We start from the raw sequence: 22,500 nt of genomic DNA on the forward strand, positions 1-22,500 counted from the left end.
AGGTCTTGTATCATAGAAGTGTATGGCATTGCCTGGTCAACCTTGCATGATATCAAGACTTTGTGGGGCATGCTGAAGAAGTACACGACAGACATTGGGGAGAAAATGGCCAAAAGTCAGGCCTGCAAGGTCATGGCAAAAGGCCATTATGAGGAGATTGAAAAGTCAACCTTGAAGTGGTTTTGTCAACAACGGGCTGTTGTCTTCAACAGACGTGGTGCTGAGTTGAAGGCTGCAGCTTCAAAGTCCGAAGATTTGCATAAGGTTGTAGACTTCAAGGCATATGAAGGTTGGTTGTTTTGAGTCAAAATTCGACATGGGATTTCTAACAAGAACACTCATGGCAATCTTTGGATGATTCCAAGGAGGGAATAGAAGAATTTCTCCAGACATTATAAGATTTGATGAGAAAAGAAGGTATAGTTTTAGGGCAAATATTCAACGCTGACGAAACTGGTCTATTCTATTGCTCCTTACCCACTAAAACCTCGGCTGATGAGAAGGAAAAGAATTTAACTGGTCAAAGGTTTTCCAAGCAATGTATTCCTGCTTTGTTATGAGCAAATGCTACTGGTGGGCATCATTGCAAGCCAGTAATAGTTGGACATGCAAAGTAACAATGTGTCTTGCGTGGTTGCTGGATAGGTTCCCTGTGTGATTTGGTATCATTCAGCGAAAACTTGATTCACCACCAAGATCATGACTGATTGGTTCCTTAATCATTTTTGCTAGGAAGTTATTTGTCATCAAACACAGGACCTTGGCATTACTAGACATCAGGTGAAGGTTTTGCTTGTCATGGACAGTGTGCCTGTGCATCCTAATATAACCAAGTTGGTGACAAAGGTTGTATTAGGGTCATGTGTTTGTCCCCTAACACGACTGCTCTCATTCAGCCCATGGACCAAGTTGTTACTGTTGCAACAAAATGGCTGTAATGGCGGAAGTTCCTGGAGGAGATGATGGTAATATTGGAGGGTGAGGAGGAGCAGGAGCAAGGCTTGGATACATGTGGGAGTAAACACTGGAGAATCTTCGTAAGTATTCTCTGAAGTGTGCCATCTACAACTTTGCAGATGCTTGGAGGGATGTCACTGTTGCAACCCTCAACACGCCTGGAACTGTATGCAGAATGGAGAACAGGACAAAAGCTTGTTCTTGGTAAACTGAAGAATCAGGAATCTAAACCATCCCATCTTATCGAAGCCTAATACGAGTAATATGCATATTCATACATATTTTATATGTATATATATATATATACATAAATATACATATGTATGTATATATTTATGTATATTTATGTGTACATATATACACATAAATACATACATACACACACACACACACACACACACACACACACACACACACACATATATATATATATATATATATATATATATATATATATATATATATATATATATATATATATATATATATATAATATCGGACGGTGCGGTATACTTAGCAATGACAGTAGCTGTTCTGACGTTCCTTTGAAATACTGTCCTTTTTTTGTGTGGGAGCGTTAGCCCATGGTTCATTCAGGGTGATTTGTGTGTAAACTTTCTCTCCGAATATGTTTTCTTACTCATAGGGAACGTTCATATGCTCTCTCTCTCTCTCTCTCTCTCTCTCTCTCTCTCTCTCTCTCTCTCTCTCTCTCTCTCTCTCTCTCTCTCTCTCTCTCTCTCCGTGTATACTTATAGATATGTTCGGGGAATATGTTTGTACATATATTCATGTTTGTACTTATTTACTAAATCCATTGTTTATTTATACAGTAGTTGATCTTAATTTGTTCATCTTTAGAAAATTAAGTGGTTATTAGGTATTCAGTATGTCTGAAGTGTATTAATTTATATTTCCTTAGAATTATTTAATTTCCCATGAATTTTGATTATTGACGCCAAAGAGTTTCTAATTGATGATCACCTTTTTTTATGGTAACACTTTTTTTTTATTGGAAAAACTTTGTTTTGGGGGGAAAAGCTTTTGCAACCAACATCTTTTATAAAGATGTGAGTGAATGCGTAGATGTATGAATTTCCTGCAATTATGTGTGCTCTGCACATTCCTCATCTTTGATTCAGTAGCTTTAAGATGGACGTGGCAGTAACTTTTGTCAATTTTTATTTTGATCCAGTCCCAGTAGCGAAACAGTTATTTAAAAAAAATGTCTATTAGTTTTTTCCATAGTATTATTTAATTTTCCCATTAATTCTAATCAGCGACTCATCTCAAGAGTTTTGAATTGACTATCAAATTTTGTTTAAGGTTGCACTTTCTTTTTTGCAATTTTTTTGGAAGAAAGTTTGTGAATACCTTCAATACTTTTTAAACGGGTTTTCCTCGACTATTACTTCCACCAAGGCCCTTTCACAGTGCTAACCGATTTTTGTTTTTACATTCTTCGGTGCAAAAAGAATTTTGCTTTAGGAAATCTATTTTCCTCCTTCGTATTTGGAAAGCGTGTGACCTTTGTTGGCAGTCATAGCTGCCAGAATATCTGAAATCCATCCAAGGTCACAGGTTCCAGTATCTTGAGGCTAAAATGAAACTGAGAATCGGAAGTGTTTTGCGTTTTATTCCAGACTCCCTTTAACCCCAAGCACTTTTCAGTCAAAAACAAATTTTTTGTATAGTATACGCATGTACTGAATTGCGTGTACATTTATAAATGATACTTATAACTTACATTTAAAGTTCTTTTTATTGCACGTTCTTATTTATCTTTCATGAAGTCTAGAGCACAATAAAAAATGAGTGCTTGCAATTATGTTATGTGTGATAAATAATAATTTTATGATGTTTCAGATTTGAAATTGTTTACAATTTACATTGCGCAGCAAAGGGAAAAGGAAAATCTTATGCACACGGTTTAATTGCTACATTTCGTCAGAACAACGATGAAAATATTTTGCTGCTAAATGTATGTCTCAGAGAAAACAAAATGAAGTTTATCCTAAATCTACTTCATTTTGTTTTCTCTGAGATATTCATTTAGCAGCAAAATATTTTCATCGTTGTTCTGACAAAATGTAAGAATTAAACCGTGTGCATAAAATTTTCCTTTTCCCTTTGTTGCGCAATGTAAATGTAAACAATTTCAAATCTGAATCATCATAAAATTATTATTTATCGGTAAACTATTATGCTACCATTTTCTAGTTCACATAATTTGTTTCACGTTGTTTATTATAGAATCAGGTTTGATAAACTTATTTTATTGAAGACATAAAGAAAGATAATGATAGATGATATTATTGACAAGTCAGAACAAAAATTATTCAAGGGATTAATGGAATAACAAGTGAAAAATATATTTAGAGTCCCATATGAATAATGCAGTTCCCAGAACACATAAGGATTTTACAGTTCCCAAAATGAATTATTTATAACCTAACAAAATGTTTGCCAAAGCACCCAAGGATTATAGTTAAATAGTAGTATCTCTCTCTCTCTCTCTCTCTCTCTCTCTCTCTCTCTCTCTCTCTCTCTCTCTCTCTCCAAAGAGCATCCTAATTCATATTCAAACAAAATAATCAGCATGTCATTGTTGTTAGAGGTGTTTGTATCAGAGTGAAATCAATAGGCTTTTTCTCCTAGTCAGTTATTCGGAAGTCGAACTGTTACAATGGAATATTGAATACCACCTACTCCCTCCCTCCCTTCCAAAAAAAAGATGGAATTAATTATATGAGAAAATGCATTTAAAATCATTGCTGTCGATTAAATAATTTTGAGCATCGCTCGTTTTTCTGTTAATGTATACAAAACGCAATAATTAAATATAGCCACCACTTTTTTTATAGCTTTTGCTAATTGAAATTATAAAACTGTCGACAGAGCTTTGGATATTTAGTGTGGAATGACCAAATTCTCTATAAAACAACTTATATTCCGAAGTTATAATTTTCATTTCGATTTTCATTTACGTTTCGTATTTGATTTATGCGTTTGATTGCTGCTCGTTCAAACTGACTGTGGATGTTTTTTCTATTTGACCAAAACGTTTTAGTGAGTTTTAATATTTTTAGAGAATTGGTCCATAGCTATGTTTTATATAAGGCTGTAGGATAGATTTGATTGATGTGTTGAAGGGAGGACGTTGCCGGTTGGGCAACTTGTCATTTTGAACAATAATAACTTATTTGAATATATCTCCCTGGTATTTTTGTCAACGTGAATCATAGACCCTTTGTATTTTGCATAGATGAATCATTTGCAGTATCAATAAATAGAAAGGGTTAAATTCTAATCAGTATTTTACATTTTATATCCTTGGGCCCCTGCTGAGAAAAACCCAAATGCCAGATTGTTTATATGAAATTTTATTTTGTTAGTTAATCTGTTAAAGGAATTAAGTATATAAAGCTCAATAGCCTGCATAGAACAATGAGGATTTTTATATATTTATTTTTTAAAATTGTATTTTCATTGTTATGTGTACTTACTTTATTTAAATTTTCGCTTTATACTTAGCATTTGCAGCTAAATTTCGTCCTTTAGTTTCACATTTCATTCGCGTTTAGTTTGATATATTATTACAACAAATTCCATTTACTTTTATATTTCGTGTATTATATAAATTTATGTTTTATCTTTATTTACATCTTCATGTAGATTTACTATTTGTGTTTTATATGTTTAATTCATATTTAGTAAATACAAGTATCTGCTCTTTATACCATCTGCAATCTTCATCGATCATCCAAAGTCTTTGCGACGCCCCTTATTTTTCATCAGTGAGTTAACCAGTGATTTATACTTAGGCGAAGGTGTTTGTTATAGGAACTTTGTGAAATGGGAGGGCCAAGTTTATTGGAAAGGGACCGAAGATCAACAAAGCCCATATTAGTTGCGTAACCAAGTGAAGGGTTGGTGTGGGTAGGGGTAGAGGGGTGGGGCTAGGAGGTCGGGGAAGGCCCTAAGACATCCCCTCCCTCTCTCTCTCTCTCCAGAGAGAAAGAGAGAGAAAAAAAAACAAGGGATGATGGAAGGAAACAAAGGCTCACTTGAATAAAATGAGGTAATGGGTAACACGAAGGAATAATGTTTTTTGAACAGGAAAAGGACAAACAGAGAAAGCATTGTCCCATTAAAGACGGACAACGAAAGAATGAGGTAGCAGACTGATCGCTGAATGGAACTAATGGGTAGAGACAGGAAATAAGCGCTTCGTTTTATAAAGCCAATGGAAGAAAAAACGAACCATTGAAGGTCTTTCAACGGAGTTAATGGGGTATAGAGAAATCCATTGTTTCGATGGAGGGATATTCAGACGCAAATTATTTAGAACAGGACCTCTCTGGTTTCGACTTAATAGGCGACTGGAAGATATATTCAATATGTAAACTGGCGTGACAGCAACCAGGGGTATCGACAGCTAACTAACGGCAAAGTAAAAGTAAATAAATAAAAGCAGTAACTCAGAATAGTTGACTTGTGGGAATGGGTACAAATTGATAGGGTGTTTGTAGTCATAATGGATTTACGGTCAAGAGTGGACCCAGTTCTTGGAGATTTTAGGTGTTTTATTTGGTAAAAAAAAAAAAATGCCACCTCGTTCGTTTCAGGCGCAGACTGAACGAGTGACAAGTTATTGAATGGATGGGTTAGTAAAATATCGCATAGCTTTGCAGGACTGCCGAAGGTTTCATTGATATTCGAAAAGTGTTTCCTTTCCTTTTCGGATTCTGAAATGATAAATACTCGCACACACACATGCATACATACACAAAACACACATATATATATACATATATATATATATATATATATATATATATATATATATATATATATATATATATATATATATATATATGTGTGTGTGTGTGTGTGTGTGTGTGTGTGTGTGTGTGTGTGGGTGTGTGTTTATGTATGTTTGCGAGCATTCTGTCATTTCAGAATCCGAAAGGGAAAGGAAACACTTTTCGAATATCAATGAAACCTTCGACAGTCCTACAAAGCTATGCGATATTTACTAACCCATCCATTCAACAACTTATCGCTCGTTCAGTCTGCGCCTGAAAACAAACGAGGTGGCATTTTTTTTTTTTCACCCAAATAAAATACCTAAAATCTCCAAGAACTGGGTCCACTCTTGACCGTAAATCCACTTATGACTATATATATATACATGCTTAATTTATAGGCAATGGTAAAACTTTGACAGAAAGAGCAAATTCACAAGGCACAATCGGAAAATTTCTCATATATAACAAAAAATAATCTTCTTTTATCATATAAATTAAAAAGAATTTCAACAAAATATAATGTTTCAATATCAATTCAAATAAATGAACTTAAAGAAATACATAAAATAGACACACATATTATACATACATACATACATATATATATATATATACTATATATATATATATATATATATATATATATATATATATATATATATATATATATATATATATATATATATATATATATATATATATATATATATATATATATATATATATATATATATATATATATACAGTATATATATATATGTATGTATGTATGTATGTATAATATGTGTGTGTCTATTTTATGTATTTCTTTAAGTTCATTTATTTGAATTGATATTGAAACATTATATTTTGTTTAAATTCTTTTTAATTTCTATGATAAAAGAAGATTATTTTTTGTTATATATGAGAAATTTTCCGATTGTGCCTTGTGAATTTGCTCTTTCTGTCAAAGTTTTACCATTGCCTATAAATTAAGCATGTGCAGTTATGATAATTTTATATACATATATGTAAGCGCTCGCACGAACATGTACATATCTGTTAATTCATTTTTATACATATTTAGTGTTTACATAAAAAGTTATGCAAATGTAAACTCTTTATTACTGCATGCGTAAATGCACACACTGATATCAATACAAGAAAATAATCGTTATGATCGAGAGATCTTATTCCTGTAAAGGTATCAGCTGTTATGGTCCTTTACAAAACAAAAACCTTAATAGTCTGAAGCAGAAAGGTATAATTTTTATGAAGCTATGAGAAGTGAGGGACGAATTTGACACTAATATGTAAACGCATTGAGCTATATATTCATAAGTAATAGGAATTATAGAACATGCATTAAGGAGCAAGATTTGCTTATATTAGAAGGGCTCTGTAGAAATATAGATTAGTTCATTTATAGCTTGGAAAGCTGCTCAGAGGAGAAACAACCGCGGTAGTGTCACCAAATCGAAAGATTTGATAGTTTAGTATCATGTGAGCTATTGATGTTCACAGCCATATGAACAACATTAGAAAAGACATGCAGAGAGAAATTTGAATTGATTCAAAAATTGATTTTTTCTGTGTAATATACTCATGGATACATCTTGTACTAACTTTTCAGTTTTAAGAGAAAATAACAAAATCAGGAGGCTGCAAACAAGCCTTTCTTCACAACAGGCCTCTCTCTCTCTCTCTCTCTCTCTCTCTCTCTCTCTCTCTCTCTCATATATTGTATATATATATATATATATATATTATATATATATATATATATATATATATATATATATATATATATATATATATATATATATATATATATTTATTTATGTATATAAATATGTGTAATGTGTATAAATATATATATATATATATATATATATATATATATATATATATATATATATATATATATATATATATATATAGATGTGTGTATGTGTGTTTCACATACAGTTATGAATATATATAAAACTATAATCTGTAGATCCGATTATGCAGTTCATAAACATTTTCACGATCAAGTGACCGAAGATAATATGAATTTTATGACGTCTTCAGAGGCGGACAGCTCCTATTTATATCATCACGATAATATCACAGAATCTGGAAACAGGAAATCCTAGTATAAAGAAAAGATTATTAATATGTACAATTCCAAATTAAAAACGCAGACCAATTCTCATTTCGTATTAGATTCGAGATTAATTCTGATTGAGATTTAATCTAGTTACGTATTTATGAATTGCAAAACAGGATTATGTGTAAAGACTTAAATAAAACAACAACTATATTCTCAGTACGAATATTGAATGCGAACAAAAGGTCCTCAATGACCATTGTCTCGCTAAAAAAGGTGAAGGGGCCGGGGATGGGGGGAGGGGGGGGGCGAGAGCAAGAGCTGTATTAGCACAAATTGATGCATTTACTTAGAATAATTTTGAATGAAAATTCTTTCATGTGAGAATCTATTTTTCCTTTTCATTTGAAAGTTTCTGTATCTTGGGACGTTTTTTTGCGGGGTGTTCTAATCGAGTAAATTAAATAGTGAATGATGATGTGCTGTGTTAAAATTAGACTCTCGGTAAAACAAACGGTAAATTCCACATCAACATAGCTATTGTGAAATTTTTTTTTGCAAGAGATTAATGGAAAATATCTTAGATCCTTTGAATGCAACATGAAACCTGGCTTTAAGACCACAAGCTTCCGTAAATTTCCACAAAACAGAATCGCCTTACGTGAGTAAAGTGAAAAGCAACGAAGGAATAGCAGATAAACACATATAATACATACATATATATATATATATATATATATATATATATATATATATATATATATATATATATATATATATATATATATATATATATATATATATATATATATATATATATATATATATATATATATATAATATATATATATGCGTGTCTTTACGTTTACGTGAACAACAGTATTGTGAATACAAATAATCATCTTAGTTGCCTAGTTGTTTCCATTCAATATAAATTTAGTAGCACTCGAAGGGATGAAATATACAGAACTTGTCTAAACATTTCGAGTCTCACCTGCAGTTGTATCTCGAGGTCCTGGGCCACGTTGAGCATGAGATCCACCGCAAATCCAGTGCAACACAACATTTGATAATTCCTGGAGGCGTTGACGACCTTCCTCTCCACGTCGGCAAAGGTTGCTGCAACTTCCGACGACAAAACCTGTAGGAAAGAGAGCGTCCAAGGTTATTACTATTATTATTATTTATGAAGCGCTTAACTGACTTGCTAACTGATTTCAGTGTAAACAATTTGTTGTTAGAATAACAATGGTTTCCTACGTAAGTAGACATCGTTGGAAAGTGATTATTGAAGGCATCGGAGCTTTTTCGAATAAAAGCTAAGGTCTCTTGAAGTTCGACGAATTATCAGTACAGTTAAGGGCACGAGGATCTAACTATGCATGACGTTACCTAGTTCTGTTCTTTGTAAAGCTAATAGGCCAAATATTGACCAGAGGTTATGAACTTGAAATACTGAGGTAAAGAATGCAGATCTTTTTCATTTATTGATCATTTTGATTATATATTTTCGTTTGATATAAATTTACAGCTATTATTTTCAAACAGTTTATTTTCGCTCTGTGGCTTATATTGATCAGTTTATTTAATTAACTATTTCTACGTTCGGTTTTTCTTTAATTCCTTTAACTCATCTCCATGTTCTGTTAGGAATTATGGGAACCAAGTCGGTGGCCATTTCTCTTCCTTGTCATTACCTTGTTTTGGTAATTGGCCAGTTTGCTGTGTATTTGGATCTCTCTCTCTCTCTCTCTCTCTCTCTCTCTCTCTCTCTCTCTCTCTCTCTCTCTCTCTCCAACAACAAACGTCTTTCGGATAACAGAGGTTTGTGACTGTTTACACTGATATGATGTTGACTGAGAATCCTGTTTACCTCCTGCTCTGTTGAATGACCGTTTGTCAATCTCTGTCCATTGTTGTAGGGTCATGGATTATTGAGGCCATTTCTACAGGAGTAATAATTATTAATGGATGTATTCAAGATCGAAATGCATAGTATTTACCTTTAATATTGATACTGAGGGATATTCCAGACTTAGAGTATGCTGTTTGGGAGGCGTGTTAGGTAAAATGTTTCTGGGATATCGCTGTTGGGTTTCATTTTCATCTTGTAAACTGTTAGAAATGTTTACTAGTAAATATTCTCACATACGAACGAGTGCATGCATGCACTCTTCACACAGTTATATGACGGTTCTAGGATTAACCTAGTTCCTCGCTGGGTGAGCGGGTTCCGTACTCAGCTATCACTCTGTTGGTCGCGAGTTCAAATCCCCGACCGGCCAGTGAAGAACAAGAGGAATTTGTTTCTGGTGATAGAAATTCATTTCTCGCTATAGTGTGGTTCGGATTCCACAATAAGCTGTAGGTCCCGTTGCTAGGTAACCAATTGGTTCTTAGCCACGTAAAAATAAATCTAATCCTTCGGGCCAGCCCTAGGAGAGCTGTTAATCAGCTCAGTGGTCTGGTTAAACTAAGATATTAACTTAACTTCTAGGATTAACCGGCGTAGTCTGATGTTGGATTCCTTTCCGGACGTTCCTCTTTTCCTTTGCCTACAAATGACCTGTGTATTCTGCTACATTCTCTGTACATACTCGGGGTTCCTTAATGTCGACAGCTCAGTATACCATACCCTACGCCCTAGAGGTGTATAGAGAGACAGCTAGGCCATGTCTTTATCATACTGAGCTCAAATGCAGGACCATGGGAAAATTAACCGTAGATTGCGAAGTAAATAAGTTGGGATACAAATAGACAAATACAAACAAATAAACCTGAATATATGTATGTTTGTATGTATATGTTTATGTGTATCTGTATTATTAATCATTCTTTTGCTATTGTGGATGGCTTCTAAGAAAAATATGAAATCAGTTACTGATAAATTCATACTCTGGTGTTGAACTTATCATGGAAAAATATCGGTAGCCTCACGCCACTTCACACCATCGCATCACAGAAACCTTTTTACAGAAACTACATCATTCATGCTTTCCTTTTGTCTAGTCTGATGTTTTCTTGAATATGAGGTCTTTTATTTACGGCTCTTTCTCTCCTCCTCCTCCTCCTCTCCTAAAACTTTCAAAATACATCGTCTCGGCAGCTACTACAATATTTCTTCTTGACATCTGTATACAAGAGGCAGCTCTTATCTATTGCTTGATACTAATACTCCACAACTTGTGCAAAGATCACGCTGCTCCCTAGCCTTCTGTTTATTTATGTATATGTATATATATATATATATATATATATATATATATATATATATATATATATATATATATATATATATATATATATATATATATATATATATATATATATATATATATATGTGTGTGTGTGTGTGTGTGTGTGTGTGTGTGTGTGTGTGTGTTTGCGTGTGTATTTCAGCACTAATTGTTTAATAGCAAAAGTTTTCGACCTTATGTAGCTACCTCTTCGCGTTATTGTGGCTAAATCTAAAAATAAGCTTGATCATAAGCTGCCTGTAGATCTAGTCTTGTTTTCTAGAAGATGAAGGCAAATCATAGTTGAAGCTAGGCCGTTTATAAAGGCATTTTATTTATTTATTTATTTTTATTTATTTATTTATTTATTTTCTTTTATTTTTATTGATTTATTTTGTATTTATTTTCTGCAAACGCTGGGTAAAAAGGGTGCTCACTACTTTGTGAAAGACAAGATTGGAAGGACATGTTGGAACGCCTGTGAATTGGGATTCCCAGTTGTTGGAAGAGTGAATAGAAAATTTAGAATATTACTAACCCTTACAGACTTGATTATTTTTAGTGATTGTTCCTTTACAATTATCTAACATTTATCTCATGTGTTTCTGTACGTTTATGAACTGAGTGAAGTTTGATTTTTAATGGAGATGGGTCTATTCTTTGGCAGAATGTTTCAGTGGAACCATGGCTAAATTGGGTTGGTCACTCATCTGCACAGACATTTGTGAAACGTAGCCATTGTGGGAAGTGGTCATTTAAAAGGAACTATGACGAAAGGACTTATGTTATCATGGAGACTTACCGGGATAGAGAGTGAAATGGGGAAGAATCTTATTCGTAATTTTGGGGTTTGCTAAGATGTTTTGTTGGGGAGATATTCATTTATCATTTACATTCCTTTTTTGTGCTTTTAGCATTAAATTTTGTTTTCATATTTACAATGTTTTTAACTTGTTGTTTGGTAGCTTTACAGAATAAACTATTTTTGATAAGGTAGGTTAGATTTCCACACCGTAGATTAAATGTGTTCAGGGGTTTGTGTGTGTGTGTGTGTGTGAGAGAGAGAGAGAGAGAGAGAGAGAGAGAGAGAGAGAGAGAGAGAGAGAGCTCGAAGGTCGACACTACCAGGTTGACCAACTCCTGCAACTTCCGAAGGTAGGTGAAAACCAAATTTGTATGTTTTTCCATACAACACACACACACACACACACACACACACACACACACACACACACACACACACACACATATATATATATATATATATATATATATATATATATATATATATATGTGTATATATGTGTGTGAGATTATGTGTATGTTTTGATTTGATGTCTATGATTTTGAGATGTATTTATTTCTTACAGATGACTCTTGTGTTCTGTATTTTGATATAATTTTCAGCTATTTCATATGTTTTGAGGTGACTTTGTAATGTATAATCATTTATGTTTGTAACACACTGTGTTCATGGAAGTTACAGTTTAAATGTGGTAGAGAGAGATATTTTTGAACCATTGTCAGGTCGCCACATCCTATATTGACACAGGTGTTTGGGGTTAAGGCAGAAAGGCAAGGGCCACTTTGCTTATCGTGATGAGTTGACAGGCCTCGGCCAGAATGCTTTATTATATGTTTATCATGTGTGTGTCTGTTCCATAGTTATTAACTTTGTCTATGCCTATTATGTTTTCATAATCTGAGTAGAAAAGAATGAGGAAATGAGAGAGATGAAGTTGACACGCTGACAGCCGAGCCAGTTTGGTCTCAAAATACTTTTTCTATTTACCCAACTGCTTAACCCAGGACAGGAAATGTCAATTTTGAGATAAGGAGCTTGAAGCTCCAGTCCTGTATGTATACCGTACATGTATGCCTGTATGTATAATGTATGTATACTTTATGTATCATGTATACTGAGAGGTGGAAGGAGAAATCCGTTATTCAAAGACTGAAGAGACTAGTTAGTAGCTCTTTAGGACCCACCATATATATTCAAAGGGAAATCAGAGAGACCGAGGAGTTGCCTTGGGGAATTCAAAGATAGCAGTTCTCTCTCTCTCTCTCTCTCTCTCTCTCTCTGGTACAATATTGTGTCTAAAGGGTATATATATAAAGTTGGTTATTCTCCTTCCACATAAGCATAAGTTTTGTCAAATTCACCCATGAAGTGTATACATTTTGTAAGAAGGATCAAAGGTGTTTATATTGAGCAAGCATTGTGAAAATGTGTTTTACTTTTTTCTGTTGAAGAAGGTAAGACTCTTGCTTGATATGTTTTGTACTGTTGTTGTGATAGAGAATTATTATTTTGATAAGAGGTGGATAATATCTCTTATAGTGAGTTCTAATGTGTCTTGCTGCTAACTATATTTTACTAAGTGCATATCGTTGTGACTTGGCAGTGTTGTCTTTGAGGAAGTTTCAGAAAGACATGAGTTTAGTTTTTTTTTGAAAGTGAAGGTAATCTTTTGAAAGATTGATATCTTTAAACATATTTTTGTCTTAGTGAAATTGCCGTTAGTATATTTCCATTTTTGCATATTTCATTCTTATATGTCTGTGTTATCATATTGCTCCAATTTTATAATTACACAGTGTTTTCCAAAGTTTGTATTGGTGATTACTTAGAATTTTGTTAGTGCATACTTATTATTGAGATTTCAGTGAATACCTGTATTGACTCCCATTTATTAATGTCTTAGTGAACACTTGGACTAGCTGCAGATGTTCAGACTTATATTTAAAACTTGAGTGAGAGTTAATGGTTTGAATTTTACTTAACCAAATTGCTTTCTTAATAAATTAAAGTTTTGTGAATTAATCTTGATTAAGAAATACTTAAATCTTACACTATTGTCAAGTAATAGTAAATCTTTTTGAGATTGTGAACTCTGCTATAACTTTTGAACTTGGAAATAAATTTGTCTGTTTAAAGTTTTAAAAGCACAGCTTTTCATTTTGACCACCAGTGATTAGAGAAATTAATGAATGTGTACAAGGTAAGTGATATGTCTGTCTAGTTCTCCTTTATCAAAGTGAAATAGAACCAGGGAAACCGTTATAGTGTTTGATGAAGTGATGCCCATTTTCCACTAGTCTGTTTATAGCTTATTAGTTGTTACCTCACCCATAACTTGATAAAGTTAGATTGATTTTTTCAAGTGATAAGCAAGTTTTAATGAATCACTGTACCTTTGGAGTATTCAGTCTTAATATTTTTGTTATGAGGTTTCAAGTGTCTGGCTGAAGTGAGGCAACTTTTTGGTCTTATTAATTGTGTAATAACCAGGTACCTGATCACTTCGTGACAAAATTTTTGGTGCCCATCGTCTGGGAAGAACTAAACAGAATATCACTCTGGTTTATGGTTTATACTGGTGGTGTTAGGAATATATTTTGGTAGGAGAGTAACCATATAGTTGTTTTAAAGTGTATTGTAAACTATTTAGTTGAGTAAACTTAGAGAAAATGGCTCAGTTCGATGTTCAGAAATTTTTAGCAGCTCCTTCCATCCAAGAATTATCTGAATCCAACCTGACTAAGGCACAGTGGACTGCTTTAGCAGTGATATGTGGGGGTAATGTTACTAGTAATATGATTGAGGCACAAGTCAAGTGTGTCGTAATCCAAGCATTAATAAGCTCTGGTAAAGTAGATGGAGAGTTAAAGAAGGCATATGAATTGTTGAATGCAGCTGAGGTAGAATTTACAAATAAGCTAAGGCAAGAGAATGAGAACGGTGATGTAGAGGCAGAACTTAGACTTTAGAAACAGAATAAAATTGGATTAGACTGAAGCTGCCAGAATCAGAAGAAAAGTTACTTAGGCTGCAGATGCAGGCTGATAAAGAAAAAGAAGATAGAGGAAGAGCAAGAAGGCAGGAAGAAGAAGAAAGAGAAAGAGCAAAAGAGCATAGAGAAAGAGCAAAACATGAAAGGGAGTTGGAGTTAATCAGAGCTTGATCCATACTACCTGTAAACCCATATAACTATGTCCAAAGTAATGCAGACCCTGTGTTTGATGTAGTAAGAGTGCAGAAGTTAATTACAAAGTTTACAGAAGAAGCTCCAGATGAGTTTTTTGATCACTTTGAAAAAGTGGCTTCAGGTATGGGATGGCCAGAGGATAAATGGTCAGTCTTGTTACTGAGTGTTCTCATTGGTAAAGGAAGAAGTGCCTATTTAGCCTTATCAGCTGATCAGTGCAAAGAGCACAAGGTACTCAAACACAATGTGCTAGAGTTTACCAGATGACCCCTGAATATTATCATGAAAGATTCAGATCTTTGAGAAAGTATGACAAGATAACTTTCTAGGATTATGCCTACTAAGAAAGATGTTTTAAACGATGGTTGAAGACAGCCAAAGTTAAGTCTATGGATGAACTTGAAGAATTAGTGGTCTTAGAGCAATATCTAAGAGGAATTCCTGAACATATAAGAGCTTATTTGAGAGAGAGAGAGAGAGGTGAAGAAACTTGATTAAGCTACTACTCTGAGTGAGGACTATAACATAATATCCAACAAAAAGAATTATAATGTCAAGTACCAGAACCAACAATTCATAGGTTATAGGTCTCAGTCGAGTTTTAAGAACAGTGATGTGAGAAACCCTTCTAATAACTATACCAGTACAAAGCCAGGATATACCCCACAGCAGTGGAATGTTAAACCCTCACCTTCTAGTCTGTTCTCAAGATAGATGCAGAAAACTAATGTTGTTTGCTACAAGTGTGGAAGAGTAGGACATTATAGTCGAGATTGTTTCAGGGTACACCAGCAGGTTAAACCAGTTGGACAGGTGATAAGGGGTAACCAGGTAAAGCCAAGTACGAAGAACAGTGTGGGAAAACTGAAACGAGACAAGCAGAGTGCTTAGCAACCAGTTGAAATGCAACTTCCAGTAGTGAGTGGCTGAACAGTGAAGAGGCTTTTAAGCCATATATCTATGAAGGTATGCTGACAACTCCCTCTTTGAGTGTCCAGGTACCAGTGAAGATATTACATGATACAGGAAGTAACCATAGTGTGGTAGTTCATGGTGCTCACCCACTGTTGGAGAAGATTCTCACCGGAGATTCAGTTTTTTTAAAGGGTATAGGAGGAGAAGAGGTAACTCCTATATGCCGCTTGCATTTGTCATGTGAACTGGTGACAGGGAATGTTGATTTTGCTGTAAAGGACTCACTAGCTGTTGAAGGTGTGCATGTTTTACTGGGTAATGAAGTTGGTGGTGTACCATTTGTTCCTTGTCCTATAGTGACAGACAAACCATTAAGGATTAGTCCTACAGTAGAATTAGAGAAGAAAAACCCCCACCTGTTTCCAAGTTGTGTAACTACCAGGAGTATGAAGAGAACTATGTTTGCAAGCGAAGAAACTGAGGATTTACCTGCACCAGAAGGATCAATTGAAGGATCTTTGAGCTTAGAAGAGCTGTTCCAGGAAAGTGAAGTTTCCCCTAGTGTTAGTAATGAAGAGATTTCTGAAGAAGAAGAAGTGGTTCCTGTTGTTATTAAAGAAACTCTGAGTCGTCAAAGTGTCCTGAAGATAGTAGTGAAACTACAGTAGCAGAGTTAGCAGATATTGAGAGTTCAGCCCTTGAAGTTGGTCAAGTGACTAGAGAGAAGCTAGTGGAACTGCAGAAGAGGGATACAACGTTGGCTGATCTGTTCTTCAGAGTTGTTGATCAAGAAGAGATGCAACAAACTTCTACTTATTTTTATCTAAAGGAAGGATTGCTAATGAGGAAGCATCAACCTGCAGATATACCAGGAAATGCTGAATGGGGTGAATATCATAAAATTTTGATTCCATATCCATTGAGGAAGCAAGTGGTAGCAGTAGGGCATGAGTCTGGACATATGGGAATCAGGAAGACTGTTGAAAAGGTTAGGAAGTATTTTTTTTTTTTTTTGGCCTGGACTTCACAAGGATGTTAGCAAATTTTACAGGGAGTGTCATACATGCCAGATAGCTGGAAAACCAAATGAAACTATTCAAAAGACTTCCCTACAACCGATAGAAGTTAGAGAAGAACCCTTTAGCAAGGTGAAATAGATGTGGTTGGTCCGCTTCCAAAAACGAAGAAAGGACATGAATATCTGTTGACATTAATGTGTCCACTAACAAGATATCCTGAGGCGATTCCTGTAAGAAGTATAAGTGCAAAGGTAATTGCTGAGAAGTTGGTGGAATTTTTCTCCAAGTTTGGAATTCCAGAAATTATACAAAGTGATAGAGGAACGAACTTTACCTCAAAAATATTCCAGGATGTGATGAACTTGTTAGGAGTGAAACAACAGTTATCTACCGCTTATCACCCAGAGACTCAAGGAGCCTTGGAAAGGTTCCACCAGACTTTGAAAAGTATGTTAACCAAGTACTGTAATGAGTCGGGAAGAGAATGGGATGTTGGTTTACCTTTAATGTTATTTGAGGTTAGGAATGCTTATCAAGAAAGTATGGGATGTTCACCAAACGAAATGATTTTCAGTCGAGACGTGAGAGGTCTGTTGAAAATTCTTGCAGAGAACTGGGAAGAAAATCAAGAGGAAGTCCAAGGAGAATATGTGAAGAACTTGAGGAAAAGGTTAAAAGAAATTAGAAAATTCTCTTTAGAAAATTTGAAGACAAGCCAAAAGAAAATGAAAAGAAAGTATGATGCTAAGACTAAGCTAAGAAATTTTAGTGTTGGACAGCAAGTTCTAGTGTTTTTACCAGTGAAAAGGTTTCCCCTTACAAATAAATGTCAAGTTCCTTATAAGTTAAGTTAAGTATACCTTAGTTTTACCAGACCACTGAGCTGATTAACAGCTCTCCTAGGGCTGGCCCGAAGGATTAGACTTATTTTACGTGGCTAAGAACCAATTGGTTACTTAGCAACGGGACCTACAGCTTATTGTGGAATCCGAACCACATTATAGCGAGAAATGAATTTCTATCACCAGAAATAAATTCCTCTAACTCTTCATCAGCCGGCCGCGGGAATTGAACTCTGGCCCATCGAATGACAGTCTGAAGCTCAACCGGTTCGGCCAACAAAGGGCTGCCAAGTTCCTTATAGGATAACAGAAAAGTTAAGTGATCGAACTTATGTGATTGAAACTCCAGGGAGAAGAAAATGGCAGAGGAAGATACATGTAAATCTTTTGAAACCCTACCTCTCAGAGACTAGAACTGAGGTTATGTCTATAACCCAAACAACTTCATCTACAGAGGACGATGAAGGCTACTAGTTGGGAGCTGAAAACAAGATGAACAATTCTTCAATATTAGAAAATTTTGAAAACAAACTAAAACATCTAAGTGTTGAACAAAGCAAAGAATTAATTGAGATGATTCAAAGTTTCCCTGAGATTTTCACAGACATTCCTAAGTGTATTGACTTGACAAAGCATGAGATAAATGGCTTGGCATCTTCTAAACCATTCAAGCAAAGAGCTTACCGTTTATCACCCTTTCATCAAGATGTTTTAAAAAGGAAGTTGAATATTTGTTGCAGCACGGATTGGCAGAGCCCAGTTCAAGTCATTATGGTTCTCCTTGTGTGTTAGTGAAGAAACCAGATGGCTCATTTAGGATGTGCACTGATTATAGGAAACTGAATTCCATCAGTGTTGCTGATAATTATCCCTTACCTCTTATTGATCAATTACTTGATAATATTGGGCAAGCCAAGTTTGTTTCCAAAATAGACTTGTTAAAAGGATATTATTAAATTCCCTTAGATGAGGATGCCAAACTACTGTCAGCTTTCATTACGCCTTTCGGACTATACCAATACACTGTACGAGTGATGGATCAACTACTAGGATCAATTGAAGGAGTGGGTGCATACTTTGATGATATTGTGATTTATTCCAACACCTGGGAAAAACATCTAAGGATTTTAAGGAAGGTGTTCAAGAAACTATGAGAAGCAAGATTAACAGTCAACCTACAGAAAGTGAACTTGGGAAAGCAACTGTTCAGTATCTAGGGTTCGAAGTTGGACAAGGCCTTCTTGCTCCTCTTGACGCTAATGTAGAGGGCATTCGTAAAGCTGCTCTTTCTACTACTAGAAAACAGCTACAAAGTTTGTTGGGCATGGCTGGATTTTATTGCCAGTTTTGTCCAAACTTCTCAGCTGTGGTAGCTCCTCTAACTGACTTAACCAGTCTGAAAACCAAGATTGTTTGGACCCCAGAATGTCAAGAGTGTTTTGAGAAAGTTAAAGCTGTTTTAACTTCAAAACCAGTGCTGTAGGCTCCAGACTTCAATAAAAAGTTTGTGATACAGGTTGATGCATCTGGTAGTGGAATTGGAGCTGTTCTTCTTCAGGAGGATGACTGTCAAATTATGCACCCTGTGTGCTTCATGTCATCAAAGCTAAAGAAGCATCAGAAGAATTATTCTACAATTGAAAAGGAGACAGTGAAGTTTATGTGAACAAACCTAATAGTGAGGAAATTTTAGTGTTATCTGACAACAACCCTATTTCAATTATCAATAAGATGAAGAATCACAATCAACGATTAGCAAGGTGATCTTTGTGTTTACAATCGTATAATGTAAAAGCATATAACAGGGAAAGATAATATCGTTGCAGATTATTTATCCTGTTCTGAATTATTGGATTCAAACCCGGGATAATTAATCTTCTGGGGGGAGGAAAGTTATAATGTGAGATTATGTGTATGTTTTGATTTGATGTCTATGATTTTGAGATGTCTTTATTTCTTACAGACGACTCTTGTGTTCTGTATTTTGATATAATTTTCAGCTATTTCATATGTTTTGAGGTGACTTTTTAATGTGTAACCATTCATGTTTGTAACACACTGTGTTCGTGGAAGTTACAGTTTAAATATGGTAGAGAGAGATATTTTTGAATCATTATCAGATCGCCACATCCTGTATTGACACAGGCATTTGGGGTGAAGGCAGAAAGGCAAGGGCCACTTTGTTTATCTTGATGAGTTGACATGCCTCGGCCAGAATGCTTTATTATATGTTTATCATGTGTGTGTCTATTCCATAGTTATTAACTTTGTCTATGCCTATTATGTTTTCATAATCTGAGTAGAAAAAAATGAGGAAGTGAGAGAGATGAAGTTGACACGCTGACAACCGAGCCAGTATGGTCTCAAAATACTTTTTCCATTTACCCAGCTGCTTAACCCAGGACAGGAATTGTCAATTTTGAGATAAGGAGCTTGAAGCTCCAGTCCTGTATGTATACTGTACATGTATGCCTGTATGTATAATGTATGTATACTGAGAGGTGGAAGGAGAAATCCGTTATTCAATGACTGAAGAGACTAGTTAGTAACCCTTTAGGACCCACCATATATATTCAAAGGGAAATCAGAGAGACCGAGGAGTTGCCTTGGGGAATTCACAGATAGCAGTTGTCTCCCTCTCTCTGTCTTTTTCTCTCCGGTGCAATATTGTGTCTAAAGGGTATATATACAAAGTTGGTTATCCTACTTCCACAAAAGCATAAGTTTTGTCAAATTCACCCACGAAATATATACTTTTTTTAAGAAGGATCTAAGGTGTTTATATTGTAAAAGCAGTGTGAAAATGTGTTTTTCTATTTTCTGTTGAAGAAGGTAAGATTCTTACTTAATATGTTTTGTACTGTTGTTGTGATAGAGAATTATTATTTTGATAAGAGGTGGATAATATGTCTTGCTGCTAACTATATTTTACTAAGTGCATATCATTGTGACTTGGCAGTGTTGTCTTTGAGGAAGTTTCAGAAAGACATGAGTTTAGCTTTTTTTTGAAAGTGAAGGTAATCTTTTGAAAGATTGATATAATCTTTAAACATATTTTTGTCTTAGTGAAATTGCCATTAGTATATTTCCATTTTTGCATATTTCATTCTTATATGTCTGTGTTATCATAGTGCTCCAATTTTATAATTACACAGTGTTTTCCAAAGTTTTTTTTTGGTGATTACTTTGCATTTTGTTAGTGCATACTTATTATTGAGATTTCAGTGAATACCTGTATTGACTCCCATTTATTAATGTCTTAGTGAACACTTGGACTAGCTGCAAATGTTCAGACTTATATTTAAAACTTGAGTGAGAGTTAATGGTTTGAATTTTACTTAACCAAATTGCTTTCTTGATAAATTGAAGTTTTGTGAATTAATCTTGATTAAGAAATACTTAAATCTTACACTGTTGTCAAGTAATAGTAAATCTTTTTGAGACTGTGAACTCTGCTATAACTTTTGAACTTGGAAATAAATTTGTCTGTTTAAAGTTTTAAAAGCACAGCTTTTCATTTTGACCACCAGTGATTAGAGAAATTAATGAATGTGTACAAGGTAAGTGATATATCTGTCTAGTTCTCCAAATGAAATACAACCAGGGAAACCATTATAGTGTTTGATGAATTGAGGCCCATTTTCCACTAGTCTGCTTATACTTTATTAGTTGTTACCTCACCAATAACTTGGTAAAGTTAGATTGATTTTTTCAAGTGATAAGCAAGTTTTAAGGAATCACTGTACCTTTAGAGTATTCCGTCTTAATATTTTTGTTATGAGGTTTCAAGTGTCTGGCTGAAGTGAGGTAACTTTTTGGTCTTATTAATTGTGTAATAACCAGGTACTTGATCACTTTGTAACAAATATATATATATATATATATATATATATATATATATATATATATATATATATATATATACATACATACAGGGTGTTTCGAAATTAGAGGCCCCCCCATCTACAGCATAAACTAAAATTGATATGGACAAAATAAAAGTAATTCAGAACAGGTATTTATTTACGTGTCTCTCTGAGTATTTAATATTTTGTGTGGCCTCCATTTGCCTGTACCACAGCCTGCATTCGTGAGGGGTATGATTTCAGCAAATCGTAAAATAGCTGAGACTCAAACTCCATTTCCCTGAGCACTTCGGCCACCTCTCTTTGCAGGTTGTTGAGGCTTGGTGTACCATCATAGTTCACTCTGCGTGCTTCAACATGATCCTTTAAGATATTACCAATGTTTTCACACACATTAAGGTCAGGGGAGCTACCTGGAAATTCACTTGACGAGAAGAAATTGATACCACTGTTTTGAAGCAGCTCTTGTGTCTGAAGAGCCCTGAAACATGGTGCCTCATCATGCAAAAATGTGACTTCTTCAAGAGATAACATATTTTCAGGATCTTTGAGGAAAGTAAATATTCCACCAGTAAGCACAGTTTCTCTGAAGTATTCGCCATTCCATGACTGTCCTTTTTCTTTGATGACCCACATTAACCGTTTGGCTGTGAAACAGAGAAAAATTCCCAAACATTCAGGAAATTTCACAACTTAGCAATAGCGCACATCATCGCTGATATCATCCAACTTTGCAGCCCAAATGATGTCAGTTTTATGATTTGGCTTCCTGACTGTGTAAATGAAGAATT

At 34.6% G+C, this 22,500-nt stretch overlaps 1 protein-coding gene across 1 annotated transcript in view; it reads right to left on the reverse strand.

Annotated features, from left to right (window-relative positions):
* LOC136842629 (uncharacterized) overlaps positions 1-22,500 on the reverse strand; it is a 1,039,791-nt gene that overhangs the window by 573,164 nt on the left and 444,127 nt on the right. Inside the window, exon 5 of the mRNA XM_067110244.1 lies at positions 8,834-8,980. Coding sequence (XP_066966345.1) covers positions 8,834-8,980 — 147 coding nt within the window. The remainder of the gene's footprint in view (positions 1-8,833; positions 8,981-22,500) is intronic.

The sequence above is a fragment of the Macrobrachium rosenbergii genome, chromosome 10 (assembly GCF_040412425.1).
Source record: "Macrobrachium rosenbergii isolate ZJJX-2024 chromosome 10, ASM4041242v1, whole genome shotgun sequence".
Taxonomy (NCBI): Eukaryota; Metazoa; Arthropoda; class Malacostraca; order Decapoda; family Palaemonidae; genus Macrobrachium; species Macrobrachium rosenbergii.